This window comes from Anser cygnoides, unplaced genomic scaffold, assembly GCF_040182565.1.
Source record: "Anser cygnoides isolate HZ-2024a breed goose unplaced genomic scaffold, Taihu_goose_T2T_genome scaffold_43_1, whole genome shotgun sequence".
Lineage (NCBI taxonomy): Eukaryota > Metazoa > Chordata > Aves > Anseriformes > Anatidae > Anser > Anser cygnoides.
This window is the reverse complement of record NW_027103067.1, coordinates 860,674-887,823: the sequence shown is the minus strand read 5'-3', so window position 1 is coordinate 887,823 and position 27,150 is coordinate 860,674. Positions and strand designations below refer to the sequence as shown.

General features: G+C 67.1%; 2 protein-coding genes across 2 annotated transcripts; both read right to left on the bottom strand.

The window, feature by feature from the left end:
• Positions 1-2,298: 2,298 nt before the first annotated feature.
• Positions 2,299-12,116, bottom strand: LOC136789278 (putative transcription factor Ovo-like 1). The gene is given in 6 exon segments (XM_066989316.1): positions 2,299-3,250; positions 3,253-3,378; positions 4,542-4,791; positions 5,666-5,715; positions 5,757-5,842; positions 10,128-12,116. Coding segments are annotated over 6 exon segments (1,062 nt in total). The 5' UTR covers positions 10,232-12,116; the 3' UTR covers positions 2,299-2,804.
• An 11,192-nt stretch (positions 12,117-23,308) lies between these two features.
• Positions 23,309-26,212, bottom strand: LOC136789259 (uncharacterized). The gene has a single exon (XM_066989291.1). It carries the CDS (start codon positions 26,034-26,036, stop codon positions 24,732-24,734), a length of 1,305 nt encoding a protein of 434 aa, XP_066845392.1. The 5' UTR covers positions 26,037-26,212; the 3' UTR covers positions 23,309-24,731.
• Positions 26,213-27,150: the final 938 nt, after the last annotated feature.

The following is a 27,150-nucleotide window of genomic DNA, read 5'->3' as shown; positions in this document are numbered from 1 at the left end:
GGGCGACACCCCCATCCCCCCCCCGGGGGGGCCATGCCCTGCCATGCTGCCTTAGGGGGGCTCAGAATTTGGGGTGGGGGGTCCTGGGAGCCCCCCCCCCCCCAGCTGCTGCTGCCCCAGATGTTGATGCCAAACGCCCCCCCCCCCCCCCCCCAGATTTTGGGGTGGGGGGGGGGTCCTCACCCTGGGGGTCCCCCCCGGGGGGGAGGGGGGAGGGGGCACGTACGGAGTCTGTGACCAAAGGCCGGGAAAAACTGGAATTTGGGGGGGGGAGAAGGGGGGGGCGCCCCCCCCCCATGGGAACAAACCTGGAAGGGGAGGGGCGGGGGCCCCCCCCCCACCCTTGTCTGCTGCCCCCGGCCCCCCCCCGCCGAGGAGGGCGGGCCCGGGCAATAAAGACTGGACTAACCGTGCTGCCTGCGTCCCTATAGAGCCTATAGGGTCCCCGTCGTCCCCCCCGCCTGGGGGTCCTTTTCTATAGGGTGCCCCCCCCCCCTTATAGCCAGGTCCCTTGCGGGCCCCCACCTCTCTGATTCCGCTCTTGGGGGGGGGGGGGCTGCCCTATATGCCCCGAGGCACGTGGCCCCTATAGGGCACCCCAGGATCCAGCCCCAACTGTGGCGGGGTGGGCTATAGGCGGCCCCTGGTGCTATAGGGGAGGGGGCGGGCGCAGTGGGGGCCCTGCAACCTCTTCAGGGGATTCAGAGGGGGAACGCAGGAGCCTATAGGTGAGCACGGGAGCCTATAGGTGAATGGGAGAGCTTATAGGTGAATATGAGTCTATAGGTGAGCGCAGGAGCCTGTAGGTGAGCACGAGAGCCTATAGATGAATACGAGAGCCCATAGGTGAACGCGAAACCTATAAGGTGAGCACAAGAACCTATAGGTGAATATGAGAGTCTATAGGTGAATACAGGAGCCTATAGGTGAATATGAGAGACTATAGATGAATACAGGACCCTATAGGTGAACATAGGACCCTATAGGTGAACTCAGGGCCCTATAGGTGAGCACAGGACCCTATAGGTGATCACAGGACCCTATAGGTGAACACAGGGCCCTATAGGTGAATACAGGACCCTATAGGTGAACTCAGGGCCCTATAGGTGAGCACAGGACCCTATAGGTGAGCACAGGGCCCTATAGATGAACACAGGACCCTATAGGTAAATACAGAACCCTATAGATTAACACAGGACCCTATAGGTGAGCACAGGACCCTATAGGTTAACACAGGGCCCTATAGATGAACACAGGGCCCTATAGGTGAACACAGGACCCTATAGGTGAATACAGGACCCTATAGATGGGCACAGGACCCTATAGGTGAGCACAGGAGCCTATAGATGAGCACAGGACCCTATAGGTGAATACAGGACCCTATAGGTGGGCACAGGACCCTATAGGTGAGCACAGGAGCCTATAGATTGAGCACAGGACCCTATAGGTGATCGCAGGACCCTATAGATGAGCACAGGACCCTGTAGATGAGCACAGGACCCTATAGGTGAGCACAGGGCCCTATAGATGGGCACAGGACCCTATAGGTGAATACAGGACCCTATAGATGGGCACAGGACCCTATAGGTGAACACAGGAGCCTATAGGTGATCGCAGGACCCTATAGATGAGCACAGGACCCTATAGGTGAGCACAGGGCCCTATAGATGAGCACAGGACCCTATAGGTGAACACAGGACCCTATAGATGAGCACAGGACCCTATAGGTGAATACAGGACCCTATAGATGGGCACAGGACCCTATAGGTGAACACAGGAGCCTATAGGTGATCGCAGGACCCTATAGATGAGCACAGGACCCTATAGGTGAGCACAGGGCCCTATAGGTGAGCACAGGACCCTATAGGTGAGCACAGGGCCCTATAGATGAACACAGGACCCTATAGATTAACATAGGAGCCTATAGGGTGAGCACAGAACCCTATAGGTGAACACAGGACCCTATAGGTGAGCACAGGGCCCTATAGGTGATCGCAGGACCCTATAGATGGGTGCAGGCCCCTATAGGCGAGCACAGGACCCTATAGATGGGCGCAGGCCCCTATAGATGAGCACAGGGCCCTATAGGTGATCGCAGGACCCTATAGATGGGTGCAGGCCCCTATAGGCGAGCACAGGACCCTATAGATGGGCGCAGGCCCCTATAGATGAGCACAGGAGCCTATAGGTGAACGCATCGAGCTTTATGGACGCTCCCTCCTCCCCTGCCCACAGCGCCATGGGGGGGGGGGGGGGGGCAGCTGGGGGCGGGGCCAGCCCGGGGGCGTGGCGTGTGCCCGGGGGCGGGGCCTGCCCGAGGGGCGGGGTCTGGGGAGGGGGCGGGGCCAAGCGGCGGGGGCGGGGCCTATTGCAGGAGGCAGGTGCCTGATGTTCATTGGGGGGAGTCCCAAAGGGGGCGTGGCTTGTGCGCGGTAGGGGGTGGAGCCAGTGCCCAGAGGGGGCGTGGCCTGTTCCCCAAGGGGCGGGGCCTGCCTCTTAAAGGGGCACAGCCGGTGCCTCTAAGGGAGCAGAGCTGTGGCCCCCAAAGGGGAGGGGGTGGGGCTTAACCCCAAAGGGGCGGGGCTACTTCAACAAGGGGGCGTGGCCTAGTCCCGAATGGGCGTGGCCAGTGCATCAAAGGGCGTGGTCAGGGCTTTAAGAGGGGCGTGGCCTGCGCTTTAAAGAGGCGTGGCCTGAGCTTTAAAGGGGCGTGGCCAGTGCTCTAAAGGGGCGTGGCCAGTGCTTTAATGGGGGCGTGGTCAATGCTTTTAAGGGGCGTGGCCTGTGATTTAATGGGGGCGTGGTCATTGCTTTAAAGGGGGCGTGGCCTGTGTTTTAAAGGGGCGTGGCCGGTGCCTCTGATGGAGCAGGGCTGCTGCCCCGATGGGGGGTGGGGTTAATTCCCCGGTGGGCGTGGCCTGGTCCCAAGGGGGCGTGGCCTGATCCCAAAGGGGCGTGGCCTGATCCCAAAGGGGGCGTGGCCTGATCCCAAGGGGGCGTGGCCTGACCCCAAAGGGGGCGTGGCCTGACCCCCCAAAGGGGCACGTCCCAGCCCTAGGGGGCGGCAGGAGGCGGGGGGGGGGACGGCGGCGGGGGGTCCGCGGGGTGGGGGCGGCGGCGGCGGCGGCGGCGGCGGCGGCGGCTTTGCGGGCCAGCTTGGCGAGCAGGGGGCTGTGGGGGTGGCGCTGGCGCAGGTGGGCCAGGTGGGCGTCCTGGCTGTCGGCCGTGCCCCCGCACTCCTCGCAGACGAGAGCTTGGCGCGCCGCTCCTTGTAGGCATAGCGCTGGGCCACGCCGTGGATCTTCTTCAGGTGGGACTCGAGCGAGCAGCGCTGCGTGAAGGCCTTCTCGCACAGGCTGCACTTGTAGGGGCGCACGCCTTTGGGGGTTGGGGTTGGGGAGGGGGGGTAAAGGGGGTGGCGAGGGGTGAGGGGGGCGTCCCCAGCCCCGGCTCCTTCCCCCATCCCGTTCTCTTTCTCCAGCCCCATCCCACCTCCAGCCCCGTCGCCATCCCCAGCCCCTTCCCCGTTCCCTTCTCTCCCCCATCCCCGCCCCACCTCCGTCCCCTTCCCCGTCCCCTGCCCCGTTCTTTTCCCTGTCCCCATCCCCTTCCCTGTCCCCTTCCCCATCCCCTTCCCATCCCAAGCCCCTTCCCTCATTTCCTTCCTTTTTCCCATCCCCTTCCCCTTTCCCTGTCCCTTTCCCCTTCCCTGACCCCTTTCCCTTCCCCATCCCCTTCCCCACCCCATCCCCTTCCCTTCCCCTTCCCCACCCCATCCCTTTCCCTTCCCCATCCCCTTCCCCACCCCATCCCCTTCCCTTCCCCATCCCTTTCCTTCCCCCATCCCCTTCCCCACCCCATCCCTTTCCCTTCCCTTCCCTTCCCCACCCTATCCCCTTCCCTTCCCCACCCCATCCCATCCCCTTCCCCTCCCCATCCCCTTCCCTTCCCCATCCCCTTCCCCTCCCCATCCACTTCCCCCACCCCATCCCCTCCCCTTCCCCACCCCATCCCCTTCCCTTCCCCACCCCATCCCCTTCCCTTCCCCATCCCCTTCCCCTCCCCATCCACTTCCCCACCCCATCCCCTCCCCTTCCCCACCCCATCCCCTTCCCTTCCCCATCCCCTCCCCTTCCCCACCCCATCCCCTTCCCTTCCCCATCCCTTCCCCACCCCATCCCCATCCCCATCCCCCTTCCCTTCCCCATCCCCTTCCCCCACCCCATCCCCTTCCCCTTCCCCATCCCCTTCTTCCCCACCCCATCCCTTCCCCCACCCCATCCCCTTCCCTTCCCCATCCCCTTCCCCACCCCATCCCTTCCCCACCCCATCCCCTTCCCCACCCCATCTTCCCCACCCCATCCCCTTCCCCACCCCATTCCCTTCCCTTCCCCACCCCATCACCTTCCCTTCCCCATCCCCTTCCCTCCCCCATCCCCTTCCCCATCCCCTTCCCTTCCCCATCCCTTCCCCACCCCATCCCCTCCCCTTCCCCACCCCACCCCATCCCCTTCCCTTCCCCATCCGTGGGTCCCGCTGACCAGTGTGGGTGCGGACGTGGCGCTTGAGGTCGAAGGTGTCGTTGAAGCCCTTGCCGCAGTAGGGGCAGAGGTGCCGCTTCACCTCGCTGTGGCACTTCAGGTGCCGGTTCAGCATCCGCTGGAACCCGAAGCTCTTCTGGCACACGGGGCAGGAGAACAGCTCGCCCCCCGGGGACCCCCCGGGGACGGGGACCCCTCCGGGGATGGGGACGCCTGTGGGGACCGGGCCTCCGACGGGACCTGATGGCACCTGGCAATACAAAGGGAGGGGGGGGGTCAGGGTGTGGACCCCCTCTTAGGGAGCTGCTGTCGTGGGGACCCCCCAATCAGGGGACCCCCCCATGGGAGCATGGGAGACCCCCCCCCCCATCACCTGGACCCCCTCCAACCATGGAGATCCTCCCAATTACAGAGCCCCCCCAGGTCATGAAGATTCCCCCCCCAGGTATGGCAGGTATGAAGCCCCCGGTCATGGAGACCCCCCCAGTTACGGAGTGCCCCTAATTATGAGGATCTCTCCATTTATGGAGCTCCCCCCTCCCCCCCAGTTATGGACCCCCCTCTGTCATGGAGATCCCCCAGTAATTGAGAACTCCCCAATCAAAGAGAACCCCCAATCAAAGAGAACCCCCAATTATAGAGAACCCCTAATTATCGAGCCCACCCCCCCATCACAAGGACCGCCCCCAAATCACGAGGATCCCCCAGTTATGCCCCCCCCCCAAGTTATGAAGCCCCCCCAGCCATGGAGATCCCCCATTAATTGCGAACTCCCCCAATCAAAGAGAACCCCCAGCCATAGAAAACCCCAATTATAGAAAAACCCCAATTATAGAAAAACCCCAATTATAGAAAAACCCCAATTATAGAAACCCCAATTATAGAAAAACCCCAATTATAGAGAACCCCCAATTATAGCCCCCCCATCACAACGCCCACCCCCAATCGTGAAGACCCCCCAGTTCCACCTCCCCCCCCCCAATTACAGTGACCTCCCCCATTACTGAGACCCCATTCTTAAAAGCCCCCACCCCTGGGACCCCCCATTCTGGGGATCTCCCCTCCCTCCCCCCCCCCAGCTCCAGGACCCCCCCCCCAAAAAAAAAAAAAAAAAATAAACTTACTTTTCCCTTGGGGTGCAGGGAAGGAGCCGTGGGGGGCGCGGGAGGGCGTGGGGGGCAGCGGGGCTGGCCCAAAGCCGGCCCCCCGCAGCGTCATGTCCGAGGGGGGACACGGGGGACGCGGGCGCCTCCGCCACCGCCGGCTCGGGGTCCCTGCGTAGGGCGCAGCCCCCAGGCAGACTGGGGGGGGAGATCAGTCGGGGGGGGGTCCTGAACCCCCGACACGGCCCCCCCTCAACCAAAACGGGCACCCCGGAATGGGGGAGCCCCTGATGGGGATCCCAAAGTGGGCACCGTGATTGGGGTCCCCGGTGAGACCCTGCAAATGGGGACCCCCACATATGGGAACCCCCCCCCCAATGGGGACCCCAAAGTGGGCACCCCGATTGGGGTCCCCCGTGAGACCCTGCAAATGGGGACCCCCACATATGGGAACCCCCCCACAATGGGGACCCCAAAGTGGGTACCCCGATTGGGGTCTCCAATGAGACTCCCCAAAAAAGGGGACCCCTAAGTGGGCACCCGATTGGGGTCCCCAGTGAGACCCTGCAAATGGGGACCCCCACATATGGGAACCTCCCCCAATGGGGACCGCAAAGTGGGTACCTGATTGGGGTCCCCAATTAGACACCCCCCCAAATGGGGACCCCCAAGTGGGCACCGCGATTGGGGTCCCCAATTAGACACCCCCCAAATGGGGACCCCAAAGTGGGCACCGCGATTGGGGTCCCCGTGAGACCCTGCAAATGGGGACCCCCACATATGGGAACCTCCCCCCAATGGGGACCCCAAAGTGGGTACTGATTGGGGTCCCCATCAGACACCCCCCCAAATGGGGACCCCAAAGTGGGCACCGCTGATTGGGGTCCCCAGTGAGACCCCCCACAATGGGGACCCCAAAGTGGGCACCGCGTTTGGGGTCCCCAGTGAGACTCCCCCAAAAAGGGGACCCCCAAGTGGGCACCCTGATTGGGGTCCCCCATGAGACCCTGCAAATGGGGACCCCCACATATGGGAACCCCCCCAATGGGGACCCGAAAGTGGGTACCCCGATTGGGGTCCCCAATTAGACACCCCAAATGGGGACCCCAAAGTGGGCACTGCGATTGGGGTCCCCAATGAGACTCCCCAAAAAAGGGGACCCCTAAGTGGGCACCCCTGATTGGGGTCCCCAATGAGACTCCCCAAAAAGGGGACCCCCAAAGTGGGCACCCCGATTGGGGTCCCCAATTAGACACCCCCCCAAATGGGGACCCCAAAGTGGGCACCGCGATTGGGGTCCCCAATTAGACACCCCCCCCAAATGGGGACCCCAAAGTGGGCACCGCGTTTGGGGTCCCCAGTGAGACTCCCCCAAAAAGGGGACCCCTAAGTGGGCACCCCGATTGGGGTCCCCCGTGAGACCCTGCAAATGGGGACCCCCACATATGGGAACCCCCCAATAGGGACCCCAAAGTGGGCACCGCGATTGGGGTCCCCAATGAGACTCCCCCAAAAGGGGACCCCCAAGTGGGCACCGTGATTGGGGTCCCCAATGAGACTCCCCAAAAGGGGACCCCTAAGTGGGCACCGCGATTGGGATCCCCAGTGAGACACCCCCCCCCAAAAAGGGGACCCCCAAGTGGGCACCCCGAGTGGGGTCCCCCGTGAGACCCTGCAAATGGGGACCCCCACATATGGGAACCCCCCACAATGGGGACCCCAAAGTGGGTACCCCGATTGGGGTCTCCAATGAGACTCCCCAAAAAAGGGGACCCCTAAGTGGGCACCCTGATTGGGGTCCCCAGTGAGACCCCCCACAATGGGGACCCCAAAGTGGGCACCGTGATTGGGGTCCCCAATGAGACCCCCCCACACAATGGGGACACCCTAATGGAGACCCCCTAAATGGGGACCCTCTTAGGGGCACTCCAAATGGGGGCCCTCAATGAAGACCCCTAAATGGGGACCCCCAAAATGTGGGCCCCAAATGCCCCCCCCCCCCCCCAATTAGGACCCCCCACAAACAGCACCCTCCCGATCAGGACCCCCAAATGGGGACCCCCCCCCATAGGGACACCCTAACGGACCCCCCCAGATGTGCTCCCCTGAATGAGGACCCCCAAATGGAGCCCCCCCAATTAGCCCCCCAATGGGATTCCCACAAATAGGCCCTCCAATTAGGGATCCCCTAATCGCAACCCCATAAATTACGACCCTACAATCGACACCCCCCCCCCAAAAAAAAAATGGGAACCCCCTGAGCAAGCCTGACCCCCCAAACCCCATCCAGGGCCTGTCCCCCCCCTCGTTTACCCCAGCAGGCCGGGCCCCCCCATCCGCCCCCGCTCTCCCGGGGTCCCCCAACCGGTCGGGGCGGCCCGGCCGCGGCGCCCCAAATTACGGGGTTCCGGCGGGTGTCGCCCGCGTGGGCCCGGGGGCGACGCCAGCACCCGCCCGCACCCCCCCCCCCGGGCCTGGCTGGGACCCAGGCGTCCGGGCGGGCCTCGTGTAACCCCCCCCACACCCCCCCCAAGGGCCCTGGGTGTCCCTTGTCCTCCCCCCCCAAGGGACCCAAGTGTCCCATATACCCTAAAGGACCCAGGTGTTTGGGGGACCCCATATCCCCCCCCAGGTGCCTGGGGACCCCATAACCCCCCCAGGAGTCTGGGGACCCCATAACCCCCCCCCCAGGTGCCTGGGGACCCCATAACCCCCCCCAGGTGCCTGGGGACCCCATGCCCCCCCCCCAGGAGTCTGGGGACCCCATATCACCCCCTCCAGGTGCCTGGGGACCCCATGCCCCCCCCCCCAGGTGCCTGGGGACCCCATAACCCCCCGTGTCCCCTGTCCCCTAAAGGACCCAGGTACCTGGAGACCCCATAACACCCCCCCAGGAGTCTGGGGACCCCATATCCCCCCCCCAGGAGTCTGGGGACCCCATAACCCCCCCCCCCCCAGATGCCTGGGGACCCCATTGCCCCCCCCCTTGTCCCCTGTCCCCTAAAGGACCCAGGTGTTTGGGGGACCCCATATCCCCCCCCGGTGCCTGGAGACTCCATAACCCCCCCCCCAGGAGTCTGGGGACCCCATAACCCCCCCCAGGAGTCTGGGGACCCCATAACCCCCCCACCCCCCCACTGTCCCCTGTCCCCTAAAGGACCCAGGTGTTTGGGGGACCCCATATCCCCCCCCCCGGTGCCTGGAGACTCCATATCCCCCCCCCCAGGTGCCTGGAGACCCCATAACCCCCCCCCCCAGGAGTCTGGGGACCCCATAACCCCCCCCCCCACTGTCCCCTGTCCCCTAAAGGACCCAGGTACCTGGAGACCCCATAACACCCCCCCCGAGGAGTCTGGGGACCCCATATCCCCCCCCCCCCCAGATGCCTGGGGACCCCATTGCCCCCCCCCCGTGTCCCCTGTCCCCTAAAGGACCCAGGAGTCTGGGGACCCCATATCACCCCCCACCCCCCCCACATGCCTGTGGACCCCATGCCCCCCCCCAAGAGTCTGGGGACCCCATATCCCTCCCCCCCGGAGTCTGGGGACCCCATGTCCCCCCCCCCCAAATGCCTGGGGACCCCATTTCTGCCCCCCCATGTCCCCCTCAGGGTCCTGCCCCCCCCCATCGCCCCGGTACCCCACGCCCCCCCCCCAGGACCCATCGGGCTGCCCCAGATCCACCAAGGCCCCCCCCCCCGGGGGGGGTGGGGGTGGGGGGGAACGGGTGGGCGGCGGCCGCGTGGCTTCAGCCCCCACCCGGGAGGGGCCGTGCCCGGGGCCTGTCATTAGGGGGTTAATCACGGCCTGGCGCCGGGGGCGGGGGGCAGGGTCAAAAAGGGCCCCCCCCAAAAAAAAAAGCCTGCACACTCCCCCCCCCTTGGGTCACCTGGGTTCCCCCTCCCCAATCACCTGGGTGTCCCCCCAACCTTGACCCCCCCAACCCTAATCCCCCCCCCCCCCCACATGGATTTCCCCCCCCAAGCCTTGATTCCCCCCCCCCAATACCTGGGTCCCCCCCAAACCCCAACCCCCCCCCCCCCAAACACCTGGGTCCACCCCATCAACTGGGTCCCCCCAAACCCTAATCCCCCCCATCACCTGGGTCCCCCCCAGCCCTGACACTCCCCCAGCCCTGACCCCCCCCCCCCCCCCAATACCTGGGTCCCCCCCCAATACCTGGGTCCCCCCCCCAGCACCTGGGTCCCCCCCAAACCTGCCCCCCCCCCCCAACACCTGGGTGCCCCCTCATCACCTGGGTCCCCCCCCCAACCCTAATCCCCTCCCAAACACCTGCCCCCCCCCCTCATTAACTGGGTCCCCCTACCCTGACACCCCCCCCCCCAACCCTAATCCTCCCCCAAACACCTGGGACCCCCCAAAATACCTGACACACCCCCCCCCCGCCAACCCTGACCCCCCCCCCCCATCACCTGGGTCCCCCCCACCCGGCGTGTGCCCCCCCCCCCGGCCCCCCCCCCCACGTACTGGGGACGTAGATCTCTGCCCGCTGCTCGTCCGGGAGCTCGCTCCAGTTGCGCTTGGCCGTGGCCACGCACGGCTTCTTCACCAGGAAGGCGCGGGGCATGGTGGGCGCCCGATCCCCGGCGGATCCCCGGCGGATCCCCGACAGATCCCCGACGGATCCCTGGAGCCCTCGGCCGCTGCCGGAGCCCGGAGCCCCGCTTGGTTTCGGCACCAGATCGCAGATCCCCAGGCAGTCACAGTCCCGGGGCGCCGGTACCGGGTCACTTGCAGCAATGGATCCCAGATCCCTGGTCACTTTCGGTGGAAGATCCCAGCTCCCCGGCCAGTTTCAGCACCAGATCCCAGATCCTTTGTCAGTTTCGGCCCCAGATCCCAAGTATTTGGTCGGTTTCTGCACCAGATCCCTGTTGTTTCAGCAGTAGATCCCCGATCCCCGGTCACTTCTCAGCTATAGATCCCAGATCCCTGGTCGGTCCCAGTGGTAGATCCCAGGTTTCTGGTCAGTGTCAGCTGTAGATCCCGGATCCTCGGTCAGTTTCGGCACTGTATTTCAGATTCGCCAGACGGTTCCAGCAGTGGATCCCAGGCCCTTGGTCACTTTCGGTCCCAGATCACTCGCGGTCGGCCAATTCCACCACCAGATCCCAGGTCCCCGCTCGGCTTCGGTGCCAGATCCCGGATCCCCCAGTCGGTTTCAGCACCAGATCCCAGGTCCCCGGTCAGCTTCGGTGCCAGATCTGGGATCCCCCGGGTCGGCTTCAGCACCAGATCCCCGCCCCAGATCCCAGCGCCCGATCCTGGATCCGGCACCACCGGGAGCCGGCGAGCTTCGCCGCCGCCGCCACCCAGCCCTGTGTCCCGGCACCGTCCCACTACCAGCGCCCGGCGGCGTCACCGTCACCGGCCGCCGGTCACCACCGCCGAGCCACGCGCTGCCGCCGGTCGAGCCCTGTGCCGGTTGCGCGCCGACGGTCGGTGCCGGTTGTGCGCCGATGGTTGGCGCCGGTTGCGTGCCGCCGGTTGTGCTCTGATCCTTGGTACCAGTTGTACGCTACCGGTTGTGCGCCGCCGGTTGGCGCCGGTTGCGTGCCGCCGGTTGTGCGCCGCCGGTTGTGTGCAATGCCGGTTGGTGCCGGTTGTGCTCCGATGGTCGGTGCCAGTTGCACGCTACTGGTTGCGTGCCACCGGTTGTGCTCTGGCGGTCGGTGCCGGTTGTACTCCAATGGTCAGTGCCGGTTGTGCGCCGATGGTCGGGGCCGGTTGTACTCCACCGGTTCCGTGCCGCTGCTTCTGTGCCGCCGGTTGATGCCAGTTGCGTGCCGCCGGTTGTACTCTTCCAGCTGCGTGCCACCGGTTGTGCGCCGATGGTTAGTGCCGGTTGTACTCCAACGGTCGGTGTTGGTTGTACTCTACCGGTTGCGTGCCGCCGGTTGATGCCAGTTGCGTGCCGCCGGTTGGTGCTGGTTGTACTCTACCAGTCGCGTGCCACCAGTTGCGTGCCACCAGTTGGTGCCGGTTGTACTCTACCGGTCGCGTGCCGCCGGTCTTTGCCGGTTGTCCAACGCCGGTTGGTGCCGGCTGTTCTCCGACGGCCGGTGCCGGTTGTACTCCACCAGTCGCCGCGCGCCGCCGGTCGTTGCCGGTTGCTCAACGCCAGTCGTCCAACGCCAGCTGCTCTCCAACGGTCAGCGCCGGTTGTACTCTACCGGTCGCGTGCCGCCGGTTGCGTGCCGCCGGTTGCTGGCGGGGCTGGCGGCTGTGCATCGCCGGGCGGCCGGTGGCGGCTGTGCGGTGCCGGGCGCGCGGTGCCGGCTGAGCGCCGCCCGTCGCGGGCCCGCCCCGGGAGGTGTCACCTGCGACCGGTGTTACCGGTCGGGCCGGGCCGGCGTCGGGAGCCGGTCGGGCGGGCGCCGCGTTGGGAAATAACGGGGAGCCCCCGCCCCGGCCCCCGGGGACGCGAGGGGACACGGGGACAGCGGGGTGGTGGCGGGGGGGTGGGGGGGTGGACATGGGGGGACATGGTGGGGACACGAGGACTGGCGGGGACACCGGGGGGGACATGGGGTATGGGGGATATTTGGGGGGGAGTTGGGATATGGGGGCATTCGGGGGGCATGGGGGGGACAAGGGGGGGGCATGGGGGGACATTGGGAGGGGACTTGGAGGATGGGGGGATAGGGGTATGGGGGGGACATGGGGGACATTGGGGGGACATTGGGGGACATGGGGTATGGGGGGACATGGGGGGGACATTGAGGGGACATGGGGTATGGGGGGACATGGGGGGACATGGTGGGGACACAAGGACTGGGGGGGACATGGGGGATATGGGGGACATGGGGTATGGGGGGGCATTGGGGGGGACTTGGGGTGTGGGGGGACATGGGGGGACATTGGGGGGACATTGGGGGGACTTGGGGAGGGGGATGGGGGGATATGGGGGATGGGGGGAACATGGGGGGGACATAGGGACGTGGGGGGGGCATGGGGACAGTAATGGGGACACAGGGGGTGACGGCGACAGAGGGACACGGGGCCAATACGGGGCGATACGGGGACGTGGGGACACCGGGGGACGTGGGGATGGGGGGGGGTCACGGGGACAGCGGGGTTTGGGGACACCCCCCCCCCATCCCCTTATGTCCCTGTTTCCCCCCCCCCTGCCCCCCCCAGGTACGTGCGGCCTCGCGGGGTGGCCCGGTGCCCCCAGCCAGGGCGGTGTCACCCGCGGGGACCCGGCCGTCCCCTCCCGCCCTTCCGGCCCCGCTGGCCCGGGGGGGGCCGGGGGGGGGGGACGCGGGGGAACCGGCCTGGCCGGCCCTGAGTCACCCGCACCGCGCCCGGCACCGGCACCGGGACGGGGCCCAGCCACCCCCAGCACCCGGTGTCACCCCCCGGTACTCGGTGTCGCCCCTGGTACCCGGTGTCACCCCTGGTACCTGCACCGGTGTCACCCCTGGTACCCGGTGTCACCCCTGCACCCGGTGTCACCCCCGGTACCCCACGTCACCCCTGGGGACCCCCAGGGGCTGTGGGGGTCTTTGAGGGAGCTGGGGGGGGGGAATAGGGCCTATAGGGGAGACATATGGGGCTATAGGGGCCTATAGGGGAGCTATAGGGGAGCTACATGGGGCTATAGGGGCCCATAGGGGAGCCATATGGGGCTATAGGGGAGCCATATGGGGCTATAGGGGGCTATAGGGGAGCCATATGGGGCTATAGGGGGGCTATAGGGTGCCATAGGGGGCTTTAGGGGAGACATATGGGCTATAGGGGGCTATAGGGGTGCCATATGGGGCTTTAGGGGAGACATATGGGCTATAGGGGGGCTATAGGGGAGCCTTATGGGGCTTTAGGGGAGACATATGGGCTATAGGGGGGCTATAGGGGAGCCTTATGGGGCTATAGGGGAGACATATGGGCTATAGGGGGGCTATAGGGGAGCCATATGGGGCTATAGGGGAGCCATATGGGGCTATAAGGGAGACATATGGGCTATAGGGGGCTATAGGGGTGCCATATGGGGCTATAGGGGAGCCATATGGGGCTATAGGGGAGACATATGGGTTATAGGGGGGCTATGGGGGTGCCATATGGGGCTATAGGGGAGCCATATGGGGCTACAGGGGAGACATATGGGGTTATAGGGGAACTATAGGGGAGACTTATGGGGCTATAGGGGAGACATATAGGGTCTATAGGAGCTCTAAGGGGACTGTAGGGGGAGTATGGGGTCTATAGGGGGGCTACAGGGTCTACGGGGGAGTTGTGGGGTCTATAGGGGGCTGTGGGGTCTATGGAGGGGCTGTGGGGGTCTATAGGACAACTGTGGGTTCTATGGGGGGGCTATGGGGTCTATAGGGGGCTGTGGGGTCTATAGGGGAGCTATGGGGTCTATAGGGGAGCTATGGGGGTCTATAGTGGGCTGCGGGGTCTATAGGGGGCTCTATGGGGTCTATGGGGGCTCTATAGGGTCCACAGGGGGCTGTGGGGGCAATGGGGGGCTCTATAGGGTCTATGGGGGTTCTATAAGGCCCACAGGGGGCTCTATAGGGTCCATAGGGGGCTCTATAGGGCCTATAGGGGGCTCTATAGGGTCCACAGGGGGCTCTATAGGGTCCATAGGGGCTCTATAGGGCCTATAGGGGGCTCTATAGGCTCTATAGGGTCCACAGGAGGGCGGGGCCACGCGGCGCGTGACGTCACCCCCCGCGGCTTGGGGGCGGAGCTTGCCCGCCGAGGTCCTCCCGCATCCCGGCGTGCCCCGCGGCAGCACCCCCCCCCCCCCCCCCCCCCACCCCCGCCCCTCCCGGTATCCCGGCGTGCCCCGCGGCGCCTCCGCCATGGCGGGGCCCTGGGCGCAGCTGGCGGCGGCCCTGACCCCCCCGGCGGCCGCGACCCCCCCGCGCTGCGCGCCCTGCGCCGGCCCCGCCCCGCGCTACGTCACCAGGTGCGCCCGACGACGGTTTCCATGGCAACGGGAAGCCCTCCCCCTCCCCCCCTCCTTCCCCGGCAACCGGGTTCCCCCCCCCCTCCCTCCAGGCCCCGTCGATGTGTCCGTCAGGAAATGGGTCCCCCCACGGGAGCGGGTCCCTCACACTTGGGTGTCCCCCCCGGCAACGCGTGCCGCACACCCGGGTTCCGCCCACACTTGGGTTCCGCCCCCCTGGGTTCCGCCCCCCCCGGGTTCCCCCCCACCTTGTCCCCCCCTCTTGTCCCCCCCCCGGGACCCCCCCCCACCTTGTCCCCCCCTCTTGTCCCCTCCCTCTTGTCCCCCCCCCCGGGACCCCCCCCACCTGGGTTCCCCCCCCGCCTTGTCCCCCCTCTTGACCCTTCCCCCTTGTCTCCCCCCCCCCCCCACCTGGGTCCCCCCCCACCTTGCCCCCCCACACTTGTGTCCCCCCCCCCTACTTTGCCCCCCCCCCACTTTGTCATCACCCCCCCCCCCCTTGTCCCCTCCCACCTGGGTCTCCCCCACCTTGTGCCCCTCCCCCTGGGTTCCCCCCCCCCACCTGGGTCCTCCCCCCACTTTGTCCCTCCCTTTTCCCTCCCCCCACCTTGCCCCCCCCACCTGATCCCCCCTTGCCCCCCTCCCCCATTGTCTTCCCCCCTTACCCCCCCTTGGGTTCCCCCCTCCTTGTCCCTCCCCCTACCTGGGTCCCCCCCACCTGGTGCCCCCCCCCCACCTGGGTTCCCCCACTTAGCCCCTCCCACCCTTGCCCCCCCCCTTGGCCTCCCCTTGCCCCCAGTTGCCCCCCCCCCCAGCTCCCTGTGTCCCCCAGGGTGGGGGGGGACACGGCAGCTGCATCCCCCGGGGGGGTGACACTGGGGGTCCGGGGGTGACAGCCGTGTCCCCAGAGTGGGTGGTGGCACGGGGGGGGGTGACAGCATGGGACCCCAAGGGAGTCCCCTGCGTCCCCCCCCCCCCGTTATCTCCCCCCCCGTGACCCCCCGACCCCCCCCCGCAGGTGGAGGCGTTGCTGCTGCTGCTGGAGTTCCCCCGGGAGCTCTGCGGGGGCCCCGGGGGGCGAGGCGGTGGGGGGGCCCTGCTGGCCCTTCTGGCGCTGCCCCCGCCGCGCCCCCCCAGCCACCGCCGCCGCCGCCGCCTCCCCCCCGGGCCCTGCTGCTGCTGGCCACCGCCACCGTCCTGGTAGCCACGGGGGCGGCGGGGGGGGGGGTCGCCGCCTTCGTGGCCCTGCTGCTGCAAGAGGAGGGCGGCGGGGGGGCGCGGGGGGCCCCGGCGGCGGCGGCCGAGTGCCTGCGGGAGCTGCTGAGGGCCCGGGGGCCCGGGGCCCCCCGCGCCCGTTGCCCCCCGGCGCCCGGGGGTCCCTGCGGCGACGCTCGGCCGCGGCCCCCGCCCTGCAGCCCCTGGTCCTGCTGCTGGCGGAGGCGGGGGGGGTGAGTGGGGGGTGGGGGGGGATCCTGGGGGATCCAGGAGGGATCCAGGGGGGTTCTGGAAGGGGCTGGGGGGGGTCTGGGGTCCCAGGGGAGATCCTTGGGGATCCAGGAGGGATCCAGGGGGCTCTGGAAGGGGCTGGGGGGGTCCGGGGGTCCCGGGAGTCTGGGGGGATCCAGGAGGGATCCAGGGGTCTCCGGAAGGGCCTGGGGGAGGGGGATCCTTGGGGATCCAAGGAGGGATCTAGGGGGTCTTCATAATGGGGCTGGGAGGGGTCTGGGGGGTCTGGGGGTCCCGGGGGAGTGTGGGGGGATCCTGGGGGATCGAGGAGGGATCCACGGGATCTCCATAATGGGACTGGGAGGATCAAGGGGATCCCCATAATGGGGCTGGGGGGATCCGAGGGATCTCCATAATTGGGCTGGAAGGGATCGAGGGGATCCCCATAACGAGGTTGGGAGGGATCCAGGGAATCCCCATAATGGGGCTGGGAGGGATCCTGGGGATCTGCATCATGGGGCTGGGAGGGATCTGAGGGGACCCCACAAAGGGACTGGGACAGATCCAGGGGATCTCCACAGTGGGACTGGGAAGGATCCAGGGGATCTCCACAGTGGGACTGGGAGGGATCCAGGGGATCTCCGTAATGGGGCTGGGACGGATCCCGGGGAAACCCCGCTCCAAGGGACCGGGAGGGATCCCGGGGGATCTCGCGGTCCCGCTGTGCTGCCTCCCGGCGAGCCCCACCTCGCTCTCGCGCCAGATCCCGAGGAATCCTGCAGCGCCGCCGGGGCAGATCCCAGGGAACCCCCAGCGCCGCGGGTGAGTCCCCTCGCGCCGGAGCACCGGATCCCACCAGATCCCAGCGGCTCCGCCGTACCGGATCCCACTAAGCCTTGCGTTACCCTCGCAGGACCGACCCCCACCGGATCCCACCGCGCCACCGCCCCGGATCCAGCGGATCCCCACGGCACCGCGCCACCGGCCCCCGGGATCCCCGGGGCACAGCACCGCCGGATCCCAGCGCCCCCGCCGCCGCCGCCCCGCCGGATCCCCGGGCGCGGCGCCGCCAGATCCCGGGGATCTCCTCCCCGCCGCCTCGCCGGATCCCGGGGATCCCCTTCCCGCTGCGGGCCCCCCCCACCCCCCCCCCCGCCGCCTCCTGGCCGACCCCTTCCTGCTCACCCCCGCGGCCCAGGGCTCAGCTCCTGTGGGCGCTGGGGGCTCCGGGGGGTCCCCCCAACCCCCGCGCCCCCCCGCGGGCTGGCTGCTGGGGACGGCGGAGCCGGCGTTGCTCCACGCTGCCCTGGGGGGGGCCCGGGGGGCTGGGGGGCCCGACCCCCCCCCCCCCAACCCCCACCCCCCCGCCCTCCAACGCCGCCTGGCCGCCCTGGCCCAGCACCCGGCCCTGGCCCCCCCCCTGCGCCTCTTCTTCCTCCTCTGCCTCGGCGCCCCCCCGCGCCCCCCCGCCCCCCCCGCCTGGCCGCCGGCCTCTTCCCCAGCCTCCCTCGCCGACCCCCCCGAGCTGCTGCTGCCCCGCCGAGCTGGCGGCCGCCGCCTGCTCCGCCGCCGGGGGGCCGAAAAACGGGGGGGTCGCTGGCTCCGGGGCCTGGCGGTGGCTTTGGCCGGGGGGCGCCCCCCGGGGGCGTTCTGCAGGGCGGCCGTGGCTTTGGCCCGGCACCTGGGGGACGCCGGGGACCCCCCGGGGAACTGGCGGCGGCCGCCACCGCTTTGCTCCTTCGCTGCCCCCGCTTGGCCCCCAAATTTTGGAGGCGGCGGCGGGGGGGGAGCAGCGGGCCGGGGGGGCCCTGGGGGCCGCCTTGCGCCAAGGGGTGCTGGGGGCTCCCCCCCGGCCACCGAGGGGGGCTGCGGGGCTACCTGCGGGTGCTGGCCCGAGCCCCCGGCCCCCGAGGCCGAAGGCTTGCGGCCGCTACCTGCGGCGCTTGGTGGCCGCTGGCGGCCCGGGGGGCAGCTGGGGGGGGGCCAGGGGGTGCTGAGCGCCGCCGCCCTCCTGCCCCACGGAGCCCCCCCTTTGCCCCCCAAAGCTCTGGGGGGACCCAGACGTCGGTGACCGGGCCGGGCTTCACGGGGCTTTGGCGACCGCTTTGGGCCCCCCAAATTGGCCGCCGTCTTGGCCGCCCCCCCTCCACGTGCCCCCCCCGGGTGGTGGCGGAAGGGGGGGCGCTGCCCTCAGCCTCCGCCCCGCCGCCCCCCTTTCCGCCTCCGCTGCCTGCCCGAGCCCCCCCCGCCGGTGCCCCCCCAGGGAGCCCCCCGCGGACCCCCGGGGGTACGGGCGGGCGGTGGCGCGGGGGGGCAAAGGGGGGCTGCGGCTGCGCTTACGCCTCGAGCCCCCCCCCCCCCCGATATTTCGCAGCCCCCCCCCCCAGCTCCCCGGCGGGTCCTGGCCCTGCTGCTGCGGGTCGGGGGGCCCAGGGGCGCCTGGCGGGGTTGGGGCCGGGGGGGCCGAGCTGGGGCTCACCCTGCGCCCCCCCGCGCCCCCTCGGCCCTCCCCGTCAGCGCCGTTTTCAGCCTGGGGGGGGGCGCGGCGGCCACCGCCTCGCTGCCCCCCCTGGCCTTGCCCTTGGAGGCTCAGCTGCGACCTTTGACCGTGCCCCCCCCCCTGGGGACCCCTCGGCGGCGCCGCATGTTCCGGGCCATGTGGGAGGCGCTGGGGGGCCCCCGAAACCAGGGTGGCTTGGAAGGGGGGCCCCCCCCGCCGCCCTCGCCCCCTTCGTGCTGGATGAGGGGGACGACGGGGACGAAGCCGGGGGGGGGACGACGGGGACGGCGGGGGGGGGTGGGTGGCGGCGGCCGCGTTGCCCCCCCGCGGCCTGGCCTTGCTGTGGGGCCGGGGGGCGCGTGGAGGTGCGCTGCCAGCGCTGGGGGCCCTGGCCCCCCTGGCCCAGTTGTTGCGGGGGGGAAGCTTGACGGACCCCCCCCCGAAATTGTCCCCCAGTGTACACCCCCCCCCCCCCAAACAAGAGAGGTGCACAGAGCTGGTGTCTGCCGTTCTGATTTTTTTTTGGGGGGGGGGGGCACATTGGGGGGTCCCATGGGGATGGGGGGGGGTGTGGGAGTATAAATGAGGCTTGGGGGTGGGGTGGGGGGGGGGGCTCAGTTGGGTTGAAATGCAGCTGGGGGGGGTTCCAGTGGAGGGGGTTGCATTGGGTATAAAAGGAGGGGGGGTCCCAATGGGTGTAAATGGGGGGTCCCAATGGGCATAAATGGGGGGGGGGTCCCCTTGGGTATAAAGGGTGGGGTCTCAATGGGTATAAATGGGGGGGGTCCCAATGGGTATAAATGGGGGGTAGTCCCCTTGGGTATAAATGGGGGTCCCAATGGGTATAAATGGGGGGGGGGTCCCCTTGGGTATAAATGGGGGGGGTCCCAATGGGTATAAATGGGGGGGGGTTCCCCTTGGGTATAAATGGGGGGTCCCCGTGGGTACAAATGGGGGGGTTCCCACTGGGTATAAATGGGAGAGGGGTCCCAATGGGTATAAAATGGGGGGGGGTCCCAATGGGTATAAATGGGGGTCCCCTTGGGTATAAATGGGGGGTCCCAATGGGTATAAATGGGGGGGTGGTCCCCTTGGGTATAAATGGGGGTCCCAATGGGTATAAATGGGGGAGGGGGGTCCCACTGGGTATAAATGGGAGAGGGGGTCCCTTGGGTATAAATGGGGGGGGGGGGGTCCCCTTGGGTATAAATGGGGGGTCCCAATGGGTATAAATGGGGGGGGTCCCACTGGGCATAAATGGGGGTCCCAATGGGTATAAATGGGAGAGGGGGTCCCCTTGGGTATAAATGGGGGGGGGTTCCCCTTGGGTATAAATGGGGGTCCCAATGGGTATAACTGGGGGTCCCATAAATGGGGGGTCCCAATGGTTATAAATGGGGGGGGGTCCCACTGGGTATAAATGTGGGGGTCCCAATGGGTATAAATGGGGGGTCCCAATGGGTATAAATGGGGGGGTCCCAATGGGTATAAAGTTTGGGGGGGTCCCAATGGGTATAATTTGGGGGGTGTTCCATGGGGTGACTCCACATCCACCCCAGATCCCCCGCAGGTCTCCCAGGGCACCCCCCAGTGCCCTCCAGGATGCCCCAGAAAGCCTCCTCTCAGTGACCCTAGCCAGTTCCTCCAGGATGGCCTCTGGAGGCCTCGCAGGGCACTCCAGGGATGCCCTGCGAGCCTCCTCTCATACCCTAGAGGCAAAATAAGGCCAATTCCTGGAATTTTGTGGCCTCTGGAGGCCTCGCAGGGCTCTCTAGGGCACGACACCGCACATTTTATGCCATCACTCTCACCCTAAACCCATGCACTGTAGAAGGCCTTATTGTTGCCATCCCTTTTTTAGGTTCAATTCCATTTTTTCCTTCAGCTTTCTTGGTCCCATCCCTGCTTAGTCAACATCTCTGCACCCCTCCGGGGCCATCTGTCCTCGCTTCCAATCGGTGCAGGCCTTTTTATTTTGTATTTTTTTTCTGTTTCAGCCTCATTTTCCCCAGATTGTTGGCGAGAACGAGGGCCTCGCCGCGCTGGCTCCTGTATCGCTCGGAGAAGGAAGTTTGGGGGATTTCTCCGCAAGTCCTCAGAAAGGGCGTGGAGGCCTCAAAACGGGCGTTGAGGCTTAAAAATGGGGCGTGGAGGCCTCAAAACGGGCGTTGAGCCTTAAAAACGGGCGTTGAGGCCTCAAAACGGGCATTGAGGCCTCAAAACAGGGTGTTGAGGCCTCAAAATAGGTGCATTGAGCCCTAAAAATGGGTGTTTGACGCGTCAAAATGGGGTGTTGAGGCCTCAAAACAGTCGTTGAGCCCTCAAATGGCGGTGAGGCCTCAAAACAGGTGTTGAGGCCCTAAAAATGGGTGTTTGAGGCGTCAAAAATGGGTGTTGAGGCTTCAAAATGGGCATTGAGTCCTCAAAATGGGTGTTGAGGCCTCAAAATGGGGCATTGAGCCCTAAAAATGGGCGTTGGACGCCTCAAAATGGGCATTGAGTCCTCAAAATGGGTGTTGAGGCCTCAAAATGGGTGTTGAGGCCTCAAAATGGGCGTTGAGCCCTCAAAATGGGGTGCTGAGGCCTCGAACAGGGGCACTGAGACCACAAAACAGGTGTTGAGGCCTCAAAATCGGCGTTGAGCCCTAAAAATGGGGCATGGAGGCCTCAAAACAGGGCAATAAGCCCTAAAAATGGGCATCGAGGCCTCAAAATGGGCATTAGGCCCTCAAAATGGGTGTTGAGGCCTCAAAATGGGTGTTGAGGCCTCAAAATGGGCATTGAGCCCCAAAAATGGGGCGTGGAGGCATCAAAATGGGTGTTTAGACCTCAAAACGGGTGTTGAGGCCTGAAAATGGGCATTAGATCCTCAAAATGGGGCATTTAGGCCTCAAAACGGGCGTTGAGCCCTCAAAACGGGTGTTGAGGCCTCAAAATGGCCTCCCCCCCCCCCCCCCCCCCCACGCACCCCCCCCCCCCCGACCCCCTTTAACCCCCCCCAGCACCCTCACCGCCCCTCACCCCCACAGACACCCCCTTACCCCCCCCGACACCCCCCTTACCCCTCTGACACCCTCGACGCCCCTTAACCACCTCCCCCCCCCCCCCCAGACACCCCCTCGACACTCTTACCCCTCCAACCCCCCTTTACCCCCCCGACACCCCCTTACCTCCCCGACACCCCTTTAACCGCCCCCGATACCCCTTTACTCCCCCGACACCCCTTTACCCCCCCCCACACCCCCCCCAACACTCTTACCCCTCCAACCCCCCCCTTACCCCTCCCCCAGACACCCCCTTACCCCCACTTACCCCCCCCCGACACCCCTTTACCCCCCCCACCCCCCAACACTCTTACCCCTCCAACCCCCCCCCTTTACCCCCCCCAGACACCCCTTACCCCCACTTACCCCCCGACACCCCTTTACCCCCCCCACACACACCCCCCAACACTCTTACCCCTCCAACCCCCCCCCCCCCCTTTACCCCTCCGCCCAGACACCCCCTTACCCCCGAACACCCCTTTACCCCCCCAACACCCTCCTACCCCCCCCGACACCCCTTTACCCCCTCCCCAACACCCCCCCCCCCACACTCTTACCCCTCCAACCCCCCCCCCAGACACCCCCTTACCCCCTCCAACACCCCCTTTACCCCCCCCCCCAGACACCCCCTTACCCCCTCCAACACCCCCTTTACCCCCCCCCCAGACACCCCCTTACCCCTCCAACACCCCCTTTACCCCCCCCCCAGACACCCCCTTACCCCCTCCAACACCCCCTTTACCCCCCCCCCCCCCCAGACACCCCCTTATCCCCCCCCAGCCCCAACTCCCATGAATTGGGGGGGGGGGGGGGGGGGGGGAAGTGTTACACCCCCCCACCCCCCCACCCCCCGCCGACCTCCCTCCTGCTCCCAGGGTTCGGCCTCCACCCCTGCCCCCCCCCCCCCCCCGGGACAGGCGTTCCCGCCCCCCCACCCACTGACTCACCAGGGCCGCACCCTGACCTGTCCCCCCCCGTCCCCCCCCCCGTCCCCCCCCCACCCCACCCCACATCTGGATCCATTCAACAGCTGGGGGGGGGGGAGGGAGGTTCAGCACCGGCCCTTTATTGCCCTCCTTTGCCCCCCCCCCCCCCCAAAAAAAAAATAAAAAAAAAAAAATTTGGGGGTGCCCTGCGTAGTTTTGGGGGGATGGGGGGCGGGGGGGGGGCAATCCCAGTTTGGGCCTCCCATCCCAGTTTGGAAAGGGGGGACCCACATTTTAGAGCCAGTTTTGGGGGGGGGAGGCGGGGGGAAGGGGGGTGTTCCTTACCCCCCACACCCCCACCCACCCCCAAGACGTTCACATCTGGGGGTCCGGGGGCCCTGGGCCCGGGGGGCAGCCTCAGCCCTCCCAGTGCTCCCAGTGCCACCAGTGCCCCCCCCAGGGCCACCGGCAGGGCCACCAGCAGCCCTCCCCGCACGGATCCCGGCAGCTGGGGGCTGGGGGGGCCACTGGGGGGATTTGGGGGGGTCCTGCCTGCGGGGGGGGCGATTTGGGGTTCCCCTGGCTTCTGGGGGGGCGATGGGGGTGGATTGGGGGGTCCCTGGTTGCCGGGGGCAGTTGGGGCTGCCGGGGGGCAACGGGGGGCTCCTGGGCCCGGGGGGGGCGTGGGGGCGGCAACTGGGGGATCTCTGGGGGTGGGGGCCACGGGGGGGATTGGGGGGTCCCCGGCCTTTGGGGGGCGCTGGGGGGGGCAGCCGGTGGGTCTCTGGTGGGGGGAGGGCGTGGGGGGAAGCTGGGGGGTCCCCGGTGGCGGGGGGGGCAGTTGGGGGGGCGGCGGGGGTGGAGAGGGCGGTTTGGGGGTCCCTATAGGGTCCTGAGGAGGGTCCGGCTCTGTGGGGGTCCCCGGTGTCGTTCTGGGGGTCCCGGGATCTATAGGGGGCCCTGGCATCAGTGAGGGGGGGCGAGCCTATAGGGGTCCATGGGGGTGGTCTGGGGGTCCCCAAGCCTATAGGGGTCCATGGGGTCAGTCTGGGGGTCCTGGGATCTATAGGGGTCCATGGGGTCAGTCTGGGGGTCCTGGGATCTATAGGGGTCCATGGGGTCTGTCTGGGGGACCTGGGATGTGTAGGGGTCCGTGGGGTCACTATGGGGGTCCCCAAGTCTATAGGGGTCCATGGGGTCAGTATGGGGGTCCCCAAGTCTATAGGGGTGCATGGGTTCGGTCTGGAGGTCCTGGGATCTATAGGGGTCCCCGGCACCAGTAGTGGAGCCCCCAAGCCTATAGGGGTCCTTGGGGTCAGCCTGGGGGTCCTGGGCCCTATGGAGGTCCCTATATGCAGTCTGGGGGTCCTGGGATCTATAGGGGTCCCCAGCATCGGTAGGGGGATCCCCAAGCCTATAGGGGTCCTTGGGGTTGGCCTGGGGGTCCTGGGCCCCATAGGGTTCCCTATACACAGGCTGGGGGTCCTGGGATCTATAGGGGTCCCCAGCATCAGTAGTGGAGTCCCCAAGTCTATAGGGGTCCTTGGGGTCAGCCTGGGGGTCCTGGGCCCCATAGGGGTCCCTATACGCAGGCTGGGCGTCCTGGGATCTATAGGGTTCCCTATATGCAGTCAGAGGGTCCTGGGATCTATAGGGGTCCCCAGCATCAGTAGGGGGATCCCCAAGCCTATAGGGTTCCCTGGGGTTGGTCTGGGGGTCCCAGGCCCCATAGGGGTCCCCATACTCAGGCTGAGGGTCCTGGGCTCTATAGGGTTCCCTATAGTGCAGTCTGGGGGTCCTGGGATCCATAGGGGTCCCCAGCATCAGTAGGGGGATCCCCAAGCCTATAGGGTTCCCTGGGGTTGGTCTGGAGGTCCTGGGATCTATAGGGTTCCCTATAGAGAGGCTGGGGGTCCTGGGATCTATAGGGGTCCCTATATGCAGTCTGGGGGTCCTGGGATCCATAGGGGTCCCCAGCATCAGTAGGGGGATCCCCAAGCCTATAGGGTTCCCTGGGGTTGGCCTGGGGGTCCCAGGCCCTATAGGGGTCCCTATACTCAGGCTGGGTGTCCTGGGCTCTGTAGGGGTCCCTGACTTCAGTCTGGGGGCCCCCATCCCCATGGGGGTCCCAGGGCTCGCTCTGGGGGTCCCCGTTACCATAGGGGTCCCTGGGGTCAGTCTGGGGGTCCCACGGCCTATAGGGGTCCCCGGCATCAGTCTGGGGACCCCCATCCCTATAGGGGTCGGTGTCGGGGTCCCCATAGGGCTCCCAGGGCCTGGTTTGGGGGTCCCTGCCCCTGCGGAGGCTCCCCGGGCTCTGGGTCCTCGGCCCCATAGGGGTCCGACGGGGCCATATAGGGGTCCCAGGGCCCCCTCACGGGGTCCTCATCCCTATAGGGGTCCATATAGGGGTCGCCGTAAGAGTCGGGGTCCCAGGTCTCTGTGTCAGCGTCTTCATCCCTATAGGGGCGGCCGGGTCCGCGTAGGGGTCCCCATAGGCGTCGGGGTCCCCATAGGGGTCGGGGTCCTCCAGGTCCGTGTAGGGGTCCCCATAGGCGCTGGGGTCCCATGGGTGGGCGGGGGGGGCGGGGAGGTGGCCTCGTGCAAGCCGCGCTGGTGCAAAGCCCGGTGCGAATCCTCGTGCGAATCCTCGTGCGAATCCTCGTGCGAGTCCTGGTGCAAAGCCTGCTGTGGATCCTGGTGCAAAGCCCGGTGCGGATCCTCGTGCAAAGCCCGGTGCGGATCCTGGTGCAAAGCCCGGTGCGAATCCTCGTGCAAATCCTCGTGCAAATCCTTGTGCAAAGCCCGGTGCAAATCCCTGTGCGAATCTGGGCGCAACCCCTGGTGCAAATCCTCGCGCGAATCCCCGCGCGGGTCCTCGCGGCGCAGGCCCTCGTGCAAATCCTCGTGCGACCCTGCCGCAACCCCGCGGCGCAGGCCCCCGTGCGAGTCCTCGTGCAAATCCTCGTGCGAGCCCCGCCGCCGCTCCCCGCGCGCGTCCTGCTGCCGAGCCCGGCCCGCGGCTCGGTTCCAATCCTCGTGCAAGCCCCGGCGCCAATCCTCACGTGCGCCCTGGCGCGGGTCCCGGCGCAAACCCTCGTGCAAATCCTCGTGCGAGCCCCGGCGCGACGCCTCGTGCGAGCCCCGCGGCAACTCCTCCCGCAGGCCGCGCCGCGAATCCCGGCGCCACCCCTGGCGCGGCTCCTCGTGCGAGCCCCGGTGCGGCTCCCGGCGCGGCTCCTCGTGCGAGCCCCGGCGCACGTCCCGGTGCAAATCCTCGTGCCTCGGCCTCCCGGAGGCCGCCGGGGCCGGCACGTGGCGCCGTCGGGCTGCAGGACGAAGCCGCGGCGGCAGTGGCAGGCGAAGCCGCCCTCGTGGTTGAGGCACATGTGGTGGCACACGGCGGCCGTGCGGCACTCGTCGCGGTCCCCGCAGCGCCCCGGGGCCCCCGGCACCGGCCCGAAGCCCAGCGGGCACGGGGGCACCGGGGACACCGCCGCCGCCGCCGCCGCCGCCAGCAGGGCCAGCAGGGCCAGCATCGTCCCTCCTCGGCCTCCTCTTCCTCTTCTTCCTCGGCCTCCTCCTCCTCCTCCTCCTCGGCCTCCCCCTGCTCCTTCGCCTCCTCCTCGGTCTCCTTCCCCTCGGCCTCCTCCTCCTCCTGCTGCTCCTCGGCCTCCTCCTCGGCCTCTTTGGCCTCCTCCTCCTCCTCCTCCTCCTCGACCTCCTCCTCGGCCTCCTCCTCCTCCTCCTCCTCCTCCTCGACCTCCTCCTTGGCCTCCTTCTCCTCCTCCTTGTCCTCCTCCTCCTCCTCCTCCTCTTGGCCTTCCTCCCCCTCCTCCCAGCCTTCCTCCTCCTCCTCCTCCTCCTCCTCCCTCCTTGGCCTCCCCCCCCCCCCCCAGTCCCGGCCTCCCCCACCCAAGCGGCCTCCGCCCGAGGCCGCACCCAGGGACCCGAGGGAGGAGGGGGGGTGAGGGGAGGGGGGGCGGCCCAGTGCTCCCAGTAACCCCAGTACATGCGGCCCAGTGCTCCCAGTAACCCCAGTATGTGTGGCCCAGTGCTCCCAGTACGTCCCAGTGCTCCCAGTAACCCCAGTGTGTTTGGCCCAGTGCTCCCAGTACGGCCCAGTGCTCCCAGTAACCCCAGTATGTGTGGCCCAGTGCTCCCAGTATGGCCCAGTGCTCCCAGTAACCCCAGTGTGTGTGAGCAGTAACCCCAGTATGTGTGGCCCAGTGCTCCCAGTACAGCCCAGTGCTCCCAGTAACCCCAGTATGTGGGGCCCAATGCGCCCAGTATGGTCCGGTGCTCCCAGTAACCCCAGTATGTGTGGCCCAGTGCTCCCAGTACAGCCCAGTGCTCCCAGTAACCCCCAGTATGTGCGGCCCAGTGCTCCCAGTAACCCCAGTATGTGTGGCCCAGTGCTCCCAGTATGGGCCAGTGCTCCCAGTAACCCCAGTATGTGTGGCCCAGTGCTCCCAGTAACCCCAGTATGTGTGGCCCAATGCTCCCAGTAACCCCAGTATGTGGGGCCCAGTGCTCCCAGTACGGTCCAGTGCTCCCAGTAACCCCAGTGTGTTTGGCCCAGTGCTCCCAGTATGGCCCAGTGCTCCCAGTAACCCCAGTGTGTGTGAGCAGTAACCCCAGTATGTGTGGCCC